Source organism: Hibiscus syriacus, unplaced genomic scaffold (assembly GCF_006381635.1).
Source record: "Hibiscus syriacus cultivar Baekdansim isolate YM2019G1 unplaced genomic scaffold, ASM638163v2 tig00110716_pilon, whole genome shotgun sequence".
Lineage (NCBI taxonomy): Eukaryota > Viridiplantae > Streptophyta > Magnoliopsida > Malvales > Malvaceae > Hibiscus > Hibiscus syriacus.
The window spans coordinates 996,555-1,008,127 of record NW_024062835.1 but is presented as its reverse complement, the minus strand read 5'-3'; the positions used below and the strand labels follow the sequence as shown (position 1 = coordinate 1,008,127).

The 11,573-nt window shown below is 31.9% G+C and overlaps 1 protein-coding gene across 1 annotated transcript; it reads right to left on the bottom strand.

Moving 5' to 3' along the window:
* Positions 1-224: 224 nt before the first annotated feature.
* LOC120138941 (ubiquitin carboxyl-terminal hydrolase 16-like) lies at positions 225-6,862 on the bottom strand. The gene is given in 17 exon segments (XM_039154320.1): positions 225-775; positions 778-881; positions 961-988; positions 991-1,021; positions 1,299-1,511; positions 1,584-1,603; positions 1,606-1,667; positions 2,392-2,549; positions 2,728-2,848; positions 2,966-3,050; positions 3,053-3,127; positions 3,217-3,302; positions 3,936-4,024; positions 4,111-5,351; positions 5,354-5,482; positions 5,485-5,498; positions 6,276-6,862. Coding segments are annotated over 17 exon segments (3,276 nt in total). The 5' UTR covers positions 6,560-6,862; the 3' UTR covers positions 225-239.
* Between the last annotated feature and the right edge of the window lie 4,711 nt (positions 6,863-11,573).

Genomic DNA, 11,573 nt, shown 5'->3' with positions numbered 1-11,573 from the left:
AGAGAAGTTCTCTTTTCTTCATGTAATGAATGTTTTATTTGTTAGGTTTTAAGTTCCAAAAGTTTTATAGTCTTGGAAGTATAACAGTACACTATATTACCAAGGAAATGGATAACATATGAATAAGATGCAGATAGTTGATCTTTTAAATAAAGCCAGCAAGCAAGCCAGCTACAATTCTACATTTACATATACACTTTTCCCCGAAATCTTATTTACCTCCTCAGTTATAAAACTTTCTAATCTGTTCTTTTCATCATTGAGTTTCTAAAAGACACATTTGAAGGGTTAACCCGTCCTAATCTCTCTGAAACAGTTTCCCTACTACTACCTACATTTCTACACTGTTTACTTGTGTCAGAGTGGGAAAAAGGAGTGGTTACCTTGCCTTCCACATCTGATTGCCTGCTACTCCCGCTGGATCGTCTGTCCAAATCAACATTGTTGCTCTCTTTAGCTGAATCAGCTAGGGGAGAATGCCTTGAGTAAAGAGGAGAAGTGGAAGATGATGAAGCATCAGAATCAGAACTCCTCCAGGGGTTGTTCCAACCACGTATTGAATCACCGAATACAGGGTCCAGTAAGTCATCGCAGATAGAATCTCGTGTGCTTTCAGTACAGCAGGAACCATCATCAGAGTTGCTGCCGAAAAGAGAAGAATTATCACTTGCCGAGTCCTCTTCGAAAATCCTCTGTAACCGACTATATTTCGAATAAAAGGATTTAATGCTCCCTGGAGTATCAGGATGAATTGAACTGGGGTAGAGGTTCTCACACTAGAATGTGTTGAAGAACTTGACTTGGTATAATTCTTTGAGTTGACCCTCAACGGAACCGCCTTCTTTCTGTTCCTTATTGATCTTGGGGCCCTGGGTGAGCACCTGCAAGGTAATATTTTGTTAAACCGAAGAATACAGCATATGAATTTTAATAGCAAAAAACGTGATTGAGATTCATTACCTTGCATAAAGAAGCATGTATGCACCTTAGTTAGAACACTTTCAAGCTCAGAAGATGTTACCTGTCACCAACGAAAAAACTTAAGAAATGATTGAGAGAGTAATTCTTAAGTCTCCTATCAAATAGGAAATTTATAGATACAAAGCAGAGAATCTAAATATCACCAATTGTTTACTAACATGGAAGCACAGCTAATCATCGCACAAGGCAAAAACTTTTAACATTCAAGTAAGGGGAGCAAAATTTTCTATAAAATTAAGGGTTTGGTAGGGTAGGTATCAAACATAGATCGAGGGAAGTCACGCATGGTAAACAAATGATAACTGTAGAGTACATACTTTGCTGTCATCAATCTTGAACCACTTGTTTTGGGAGTTTTTAACATAGCAAATGTAATGACCCGAAAATGCAGCATTCATAATATCCAAGTGAACCACCACCCCATAGAGCCTGTAAATGGGTGAATTATCACTTGTCCCACTCATATATGGCGCCAAGTTCAAGATCTCAGGGAATTGAATTGCTTTGTTAAGCTTTCCAAATTTACCAGACTGCAACATAAAACACAAGTTAAGCTGTAAGAATCCGCAAAGAGCAAAACAGATTCTTTATGAAATGAGTACCTGAAATCGCTTCAAAGCATTGTAAGAACATTTGGAGCCTCAGATATTGTCAACTTTTTTTTGGCCTTTTCATAAGTTTTGCATCTGAAAAAACAAGCATGGAAGAAATAACCAAACCTCTAGAAAAACAATTCCTTATAACGAATAGACAAGTTTGTTAAGGAATCACAACCATGCAGACTGCTACTATTATACAGTAACACCACCAATATTGAAGACCAAAAATATTTTTCACAAGCAATTATAATACGAAGCAGTTCTTTTTAAATTTGTTTATTTTCCATTATATGTCTAACAGAAGAATAAACATAGATGTTTTCAAGTTGCACTATCAATGTAAACATGGAAAGAAAGAGGAAACACATACATGAGTACAGTGACCACCTATGCAAGATCACATGACACAGCAGAAAAACACATTGTCATAGACTCCAAAATTTTAAATTTGAGGATATTTTGTTTCTCCAGAAGAATCAAAATACAGTCTAGGGCTCCTTTGAAGTATCTACTTAAAAAAATAACAATGTCCAAAAATAAAATCCAAAGCCCAATCCCAAGTCAAAGAAGCAATGGCTCTGATTTGAGCATTACCATACCATCAGTTTCAGTAAGAAAGAGAATTTCCTGTTGTTTCACCAAATGTTAAATTGTCAAAATCTACCCACACAGAAAAAGTAAGGTCAATAAATAAAATAAACAACAATATTTTATTTTGAAAATACAATTACATCCATTAAAGTTCAACTCCATCTTTCTTAACAGTATTTTATATCGAAAGAGCTTTTGGAAATAATGTACGCAAACAAACCTGCTACATTGGTATTTATTTTCTCCATCTAAAATCTCAGTCCTTGTAAACCGATGAAGAGCCTCTTCCAGGGTTCCTATGTCTCCTTCAATCTCAACAGTAAGGTCCATCATTCTTTCATGACGCTCAGACTTGCCTTGACACTTCATGCACTGTATCTGCAGAAAATAATAAGAAGTTTATGTGCATAACAGTTTGCAATTTAAGATAGAACCTTCAAGCAGTTGAGATATCCTATGCCTAAACAGCAGGAGACATGAAGAGAATGAGTCGGACAGAAAGAAAAAACATTAAAAAAAGATCCAGCCAGAAAGTAGATTGATCATAAATGATTACCTTCGACCGGAGATAACCTCCAAATGTTAGTCCCACTAAAGTGGTTTCTTCTTCTAAACAACCAGATGAATGCACCCCGGCTTCTTTAAGACAGTCGGATTGCATCACATCAATAACATACCTGTAAAATATGATTCATCAATAAACTACATCAACATTTATGAAAAGATTACTCATCTCTCATGAAGAAAATATTATTAAAGAGGCAAATACATTAACCATTAGTAATTTATCTCACCTTAAAAATTCATGTGCATCTTCTTCTTTTCCTTCAGCAAGTTGGCCACAAATATTTTGTAGTTGGGACAGTATTCCTTTAGGGACAGTGGAGATTTTCCCTCCTTAGCCTTCAAAACTAAAATTTCAAAATCACAGGTGAAGCACCGTTCTTTCTTTGAACCTGATAAAGCAATTTTTATTAAGAATCATCCAACACACTACCTCAAAATCAAAATCAAAACAATTCCAGATTTATAAAAGGCGACATACATGCTTTGGTATGGACTCCCTGAAGAAAGTAAGCAGTGAAAGGTGGAGTGAATGTCAAACATTGGAGGACAGCATTGGCATAACAGCTGCAAAAAGTAAATGGTGCATTAACAACAGAAAGAGAGAAACCTTGAAGGGAACGATATGATAAAATAGGTGCCTATCCAAGGTCAACGGAATGTAAAAAAAATGAAAACTTAAACCTTAGAGAAATGTAATAAAACCAATAGAAAAATGAAGGATTTAAACAGAGGAACGTGAGCAATTAAAATGAACATGATTAGCACTTTCTATCTGGCACTTTCTCTATAACACTCACATTTGAGTAACAGAATCAAAGAATAATATGTTAAAATTCAAACTGATCACTAAAGACTTATTTCCAAACAAGGAAATAACAACATGGGCTAGAGTGTCAAAGTGTTAATTGAGTGTATGATAAAGATACTTTACCAAGTAAACAAATAAAAAAAGATTAAGAAATAAACAAAGACCCAAAAAAAAAACATATCAGAGCAGGTTCCTTGACAACAATTAAGTAAAAATGAACAAATAAAATCTATTCTATGTCCAAATCAACTGACTCCTACACACAATCCATGTCATTGAAAAAGCATAAAAAAGTAATGGACAAAATAACACTATAAAAGCTATAAAACCATTATCCCCAATATAGGTTTTCCAACTGTTGGACATGATAATGTCCAATCTTATATTACCTGTTCCCGCAGTTTACAAGTCCACATGGTTGCAGGTCCAACTTGTTCGCACTGTAAAGGTTGACAAATGATTCATAAGGAAAAAGTACCTGCAAAGACAGAAGAAAATTTAAAAAACCTAATAATGTCAAGGGCTATACTACTAGGGTTAAGAATAAAGCAACTTCAAGCAAACCTTATCATTATATTTTCGAGCAACCTCATTACCAACTCCTGAAGGATAGTGTTTTGGCAGCTTAGATCCTCTGAGTTGATCAACAACTTTCCACATAGAAGTTTTCAGTCCATTTGTACTGTTGGTAGAATAACCTGAAACCTTAGGTAATGTAGCAGCATTTGCATGAACACCAAATTTTCCAGATTTAGCACTAGAAATCACTTGCAACCCCGCACTGGATGAATAAGCATCAGAAGACCTCAATGGATGAGAAGTGCTAGGTCCGTTACCGTTATCTCCAGAGTTCAACTTTTCAAAACATGAAGATGACAAGTTACTGACTAATGGAACATCTATATTGATAGCTTCTCTGGGTTTTGGGACATGTGAAACATTGTCAGACCCACATTCCACATGGTTAACGCATTTAGAATTTGAGGATGGGGAGCTGTTGGCATTCAGAGCATCTAAACCAACATTTAATGGCAAAGTTACTTCATCAGAAAGCTGGGTATTCCCCAGAGCACTCTGAGGAGCATCATCCAATGTGGCAGCCTTCATCTTCGAGCCATGTGTATGTGAGACAGAAGTATTTCCAGACAAATTGAATGAAAAATGCAAGGAATATCCAGTATCGAGTGAGGCACTTATACCATCTTCTTTAGGATTAGACTGAAAGGTGTCATTCATAGATGCAACTGATTCCAGATTTCTGCCCCAAAATCCAGAAGACAAAGTACGATCATCAGATATTGAGCCCTCAGGCAGATCACTAATGCTTGAACCTAAAGAACTAGCTGCTCTGCTTTGGATCTCTCCACATTGATCAAGCTTCATCCGATGTATATCTACAGAATCAACCAACTTGGCAAATTTTGGGGAAGCCAAATTGGTTTGATCTACATTGTTGACTCCAGAATCAGTCCAAAACATGTCAAGTTTAGAATCATCAGCAGATGAAGATGTATCAATTTTGTAAAGCTCATTTGAACTAACGCTCTCGCTCACAGAAACATCATCAGATGATTCACTACCAGATATAGAAGCAGAAAACCCAGAAAATAAGGCACTGGAAGATTCTGAAGCAGAGTTCACTCCTTCCCCATCAACCTGGAACTCAACATTTACATCATCATCCTTCTCACGTAAAACTGCAGAACAGTTTTTGGGACTAGAAAATGCAGGTTCAGAGGTCGAATTATGCAATTCAAATTCAGTGGAGGTTATTCCAGTTGGTTTTGCATGGGGCTTTTTTTGGTTTCCAATATGTCTTCATTTTGGTGTTGCTCTATCACCTTCTGAGCAAAATCATCTCTCTCATCATGATTTTGGTGTGCGACGATGGCAGCCGGATAGCATTCTTCCTTGTGACCTTGCCTCCAGTGAATAACTGACACTGAGTAGAACTAATACATCCAAATTGTAAATAAAATACAGTTAAAAGACAAATCTTTAACAAAACTGTCAGCAGAAAATAATAATGCTCAACCAGTATAATTCATGATCAATGTACCATAAAGTCATATCATCATAATTATAATAACATGATAGGGGAAAACTAAATTATTTCCTGCGTTCATTAGAATGGTATTATCTTTTTTTTCTTTTTTACCTATCAAAGGAACGACATTTTAACTATTTTCAAACATACTAAGTGAACATACAGCACCTCAACTCCTAAACTGCAAAGAAGATAGGACAAAGAAAATGTCATATTCAAGAGAATAGTTAATAAACTATACCCCACCTTTGTAAGTATAGATTGGAGGCTAAAACATGGCATATACAGACTGAAACATTTGATGAAAACTATCCATAATTCAATTTATAAGACGTCTCTAAACACCCCATCCATGATAGAGTGTGAATGTTGAATCTATTATGTATTTTCACCAAGTCTTCTAAAATGCTTCATTTCTGACTTCAAAAACCACAAACCCGAACATTGTACCCCTGAATTATATTTCTACATGCATTTAGAGTTTAGACAGATAATGGAGTACTTAAATTACACCCACACTTTCTGTGCTGGTGGAAGAATTCTCTAACCAAATATTTCTTCAACTGCACACCATATACGAAATTATCCTCAAATAAAGAACCGAATTCATCTCAAATACTGTTCAAACTGAATGCCCTAAACAAATAAAATCACAATAAACTAAATTAACAAATATACTTACCAATACCGAACAGCTTTACAGCGGGAGCACCGTGTAGTAGTGCGAGAATAACAAACAACGCATTGGTGATAGTTCTGCAAAACCGAGACAGTACCGTAGCCAAACGAAGCCTCAAGCTCGGCCATAGCAGCCTCCTCCGATGCCAAAATCATAAGCCTCTTGATCTCCACCTGTCTGGCAATCGATAGCCTCCATTGCCGCCGAATGAAAAAGCCGATCAAAGGAATAACAAACGAGATCACAAGGACCAGGCTTGAAAACCCTAGATCCCCAAAAAGAAGCATTTATATGTACCCAGAAGGCATAAAACGGAATCGGCGAAACCTAGCTTCCAACGACGTCGCTGTGGCGATCGCTCTGGCGAAGGGAACAAATTCTAGCAGTTGAGCATGCAACCGCAACCGTTGATTGGACTAAAACAAGACCGTTAAACTGCCCGGTGATCTAAAAAATTAAAAATTGAAAGGAAAAAAGAAAAGAAAAAGAAGAGAATCAAACCCAAGGAAACTGACAGTGAGAGAAGAATGTTAGATATTGCTTGGGTTTGCAAAAAAGCAATTTTTTTGAGCCTCTGCTTTAGCTCGCTATTTTCGTACAGCGCAAAATAATTTTTCTGTTTGTCTAAATCGATATTTACATTTAGAGAGAAAATTAAAAGGGTAAATTTCATATACAGTCGTTAAATTATTATAAAATTATATTTTCATCACTTTACTTTAAAATTTATTTTTTCATCACCGAATTAATCATTTTATATCAGTTCAATTATTGTGTCATTAACTTATAATGGAAGGGTGTCATATACGGGAACTCACTCAAAATTCATTTTCTTTCCGTTTTTCTACTCCATCCTTTAATCCTTTTATTTTGGGTAAATTACGTACTTAGTCACTCACTTATTATTGTGGTTTTATTTTGGTCACTCAAATATTTTTTAAATCATATCAAACATTATTTTTGGTCACCCGCCATCTTTAAAAGAATAAACAAAATTGTTGACGGGATAATTTTTAATGATCATGTGACATTATATTATGATGATATCAACATCACTGTTAATTTTTTCACTACAAATAATCAAAATATTAGGTATGATTTTAAAAAAAAATAATTAAGTAACCAAAACGAAATTAAAATAATAATTGAATAACTAAATACATCATTTATCCTTCATTTTCATTCAACCAGGCAAAACCTTAACTTATTTGACTACAAAGTAAAATTTAGGATGAGTCTATCACACTCGACGAGTATTATTGAGCATCACTAACGATAAGTACCGCTGAGTAGTTAAAAATCTAAAGGAAAAATATTAAAATAATTAATTACATTATTTTTCATATTTTTTTGCTAAACTATATCATTTATCACCTAAATATTGCCCATTTTCCTTCTGATCGCCATTTTTTTTATTTTTTGTCAATTTGGTCACCCTACTATTAAAATACATTCAATCAAGTCACTTGTTATTAACATTTAACGGAAGAACCGACATGATAATTAATAAAAGGGTAAAGTATAGTAATGGTCACTGAACATTTCTGAAGTTTGCATTTAGGTCCCCTAACTTTTAAAACTTGCAATACAGTCCCCCAACATTTATTCCGTTTGCAATATGGTCCCCCAACTTAAACCACCGTTAGAAATTAGGGTAAATTATATAAAAGGTTATCGAACTTTTTAGACACTTGAATTTAGGTCCCCCAACTTTTAAAACTTGCAAAATAGTCCTCAATTTCATTCTAAACCCCAATTTCCAAAGTAATTCAATTTCATTCTAAACCCTAAATTCTAAAATAATTCAATTAAATTCAATTATGTCAGATTTATTATTATTTAATTTCATCTTATTTCATGTGATACGTATTTTTTATATAAATATAATAGTATAATTCTTATTTGTTGAAGAAATTTTTTAATTAAAAAAAGTAGTTAGGATATAGAAGAGGTTGAAAATAATTCAAATTTTAAATTTATAAAATGTTATTTTGACGTATAAATAAAAGTGTAAACTACTAGGTTGACAACTTAACTATCTAGCCCTTTTTACTTTTGTCATCGATCTTTTAAATTTATCAATCATACAACATAATTATTTAACTGTTTCAACTAAGCCACTAGTCGTTACCAATTGATACAAATGATGAAGTGGCAGTTAAAAGGAATTGACATTATTATACATTCAGTCTTTATTATTTATATAATCAATTTGGCCCTAAATTAAATAGAATTTAATAAATTAATCATTTAATTAGGATCTGACATGTGTTAGCACATGATCATGACACGTGTCATTGGTGACACATGTAACCACCTAATTATTTATATATGCTATCAATTTGGTCCTAAATTAAATAAAATTTAATAAATTAATCATTTAACCAGGATCTGACATGTGTTAACACATGATCATGATATATGTTATTGGTGACACATGTCACCACCTAATTAGAAGAAAATTAAGTTACAAAGAAGTAAAATTTGAGTCTTGGGCAAACTCAAACCTGAGTCACGCAAATGAAAGATACAGGGTGGAGCCACTAAGCTAACACCATCGTTTGTGTTAAGAGATATACAATAATACATATACTAATAGTATGACCAATTCCAGAAAAAAATAATATAATGAAAAATGGAAATAATGAGATTTGAACTTCGGCAAAAAATTTGAAAGCAATAAATGATGGGAAAATATTATATTTTTTATAATAAAAAATATTATATTTGATAAATTGTTTGATAGATTTAATATATTTTTTAAATATTAGTTGATACAATATTTTAAAAGAATAAATTTAAGATTATATATTTTAAACTAAATTTAATAATTATATTTTTCATATTTATAATTCATGATTATATATAATCTTAAGTTGAGTATTTCTAATATAATTAATAATTTTAATTTCTTATTAAAAATAAAATATTCAAAAAATATAAATGATTCATACATTAATATATGAATATATTTTTTTATACATCTAAATATAAATATACATTTATATAAATATATTTTTATTCGTATATTGAAATATTTTGATTAAAATACAAACATATTTTAAATACTAGTTTATACAAGAAAAATAAAATATATCAAAAATATAAATGATTCATACATTTAAATATAAATTGAATCATTTATATTTTCTATACATCTATATTTAATAAGAAAATAAAATTATTGGGGGATTGTTTTGCAAGTTTTAAAAGTTGGGGACCTAAATTCAAGTGCCTGAAAAGTTTAATGACCGTTTATATAATTTACCCTAATTTTCTAACAGTGATTTAAGTTGGGGACCATATTGCAAACGGAATAAATGTTGGGGATTGTATTGCAAGTTTTAAAAGTTGGGGGACCTAAATGCAAGCTTCAGAAATGTTCAGTGACCATTACTATACTTTACCCTTAATAAAATTGATATAATTATATATTTAATCTTTATTCCTTAAAAAATTTATCAAATTAGTCATAATTTAATTCAATATATTTAATCTCCTCTAATTATATGACAATACGTGTATTATTAGAGGGGTTTTTTTTTAATTTAATTTAATTATATTTAATTTTAATAATTTTTTCTTCAGTGGGTAACACACGGCACCATATTATGAAGGAAATAAATTAAATCAAGAAAGTACTAAAGAGAGTTGAACCTGGGTCTCCAAACTAGATTAAGCAACCTCTACCACTACGTCAGCTCATCTGTTATTTATATTATATATAACGAAGGCCAAAAAAAAAAAAGCAACAATAAAACAACTCCAACTTTAGCCTATTCTAGGGATAGGCACAAGGCAGGGCAGGGCAGGCCGATATTTTGGTCGTTTTCACCTTGACCCAAAAATATATTATATATACTCAATCCCATCTAAAATTATTCCGATATATTAATATTTTAAAATAGTTAAAATAATATATTTATAATTATTTATTATCTTTTAAATGGTTAAATAATATATTTTACCTTAATTCCGATCTGATTCAAATACAAATAAAAGGATAAACTAATAATTTATACCGGGTTAGATCAGGTCGATAATTTTTCACCTTAAATCCGCCTTTTGTTGCCCCGAAGTTATCTATTATATAATCCACCCAGACCCAAAATTTTTTAAAAAAAATAAAAAATTGACCCCTATTGAATTGGTCGGGTCAAAATGCGTCGACTTCGTATTAAATTATCATACATGGGTCGATTCTTTTTTAAGTTTGGGTCGGGACGAGACGAAACGAAACGAGTTAAATAATATATAGCTTTGGGCGGGGCGGGGTCGGGTTTAAGGTAAAAAATTACCGACCCGATCCAACCTGATATAAATTATTAGTTTACTTATATATATATATAACCGGGTGGGGTTGAAGGTAAAATATATTAAATTAACCATTTAAAATATTTTAAATGATTATCAATATATTATTTTAACTATTTTAAAATATTAATATATTCAAAAATAGTCGAGACGAGGTCAGTATATAATATATTTTTAGGTCGGGTCCGGATGGTAAAAAAATCGACTAGCCTTGCCCTGTGCTTATTCCTAGTAATAAACCAAGGTTTGAGTCTTTTTATTTTTACTTTGTTTTAATTTTTCTAGCCTTCATTATAGTATAAGACACATAACAAATGTTGTAAATATTTTACCAAATATTGGTCTTGGCGCAGTGGTAACAACATACTTATTTTACTTTGGAGACTCAGATTTGACTCTCCTTAGTAGCTTCTTTGATTCAATTTATTTTCCTTCCATCATATGGTGTCATGTGTCACCATCTGATTGGAGGAAAATTATTAAAATTAAATATAAATTTAATTAGAGGATTAAATATATTAAATTAAATAAAATTATGACCAATTTGATAAATTATGTAAGGAATAAGGATTAAATATGTAATTTACCCAAAACTTTTTAGAAATAATATAGTTAATATTTTATTTTAAATAATTTACCTTTAGTTTTTTTAACTAATTTATAATTATATGACGAGTCATTTAAGAATTTAAATTTTTATAAATTAAATTAATGGTGTTCATCATAAATGGTGCTCAACGATGCTCGTGGAGCGTGACATACTCATCCTTATAGGATATTATTTATTCATAATATTTTTAACCATTAGTAATGCACATACACCTTCTATATCAAATTTCTAAACGTTAAATTGATGACTTAATGGTAACATCTCATGTTATTACTATTTATGAGTTTTATTTATTTAATAATTTTATACTTAACACGAATTTGATTTTCTGGAACACATCTGGAGACTATGTAATGATAACTATGAATTAGTCAATC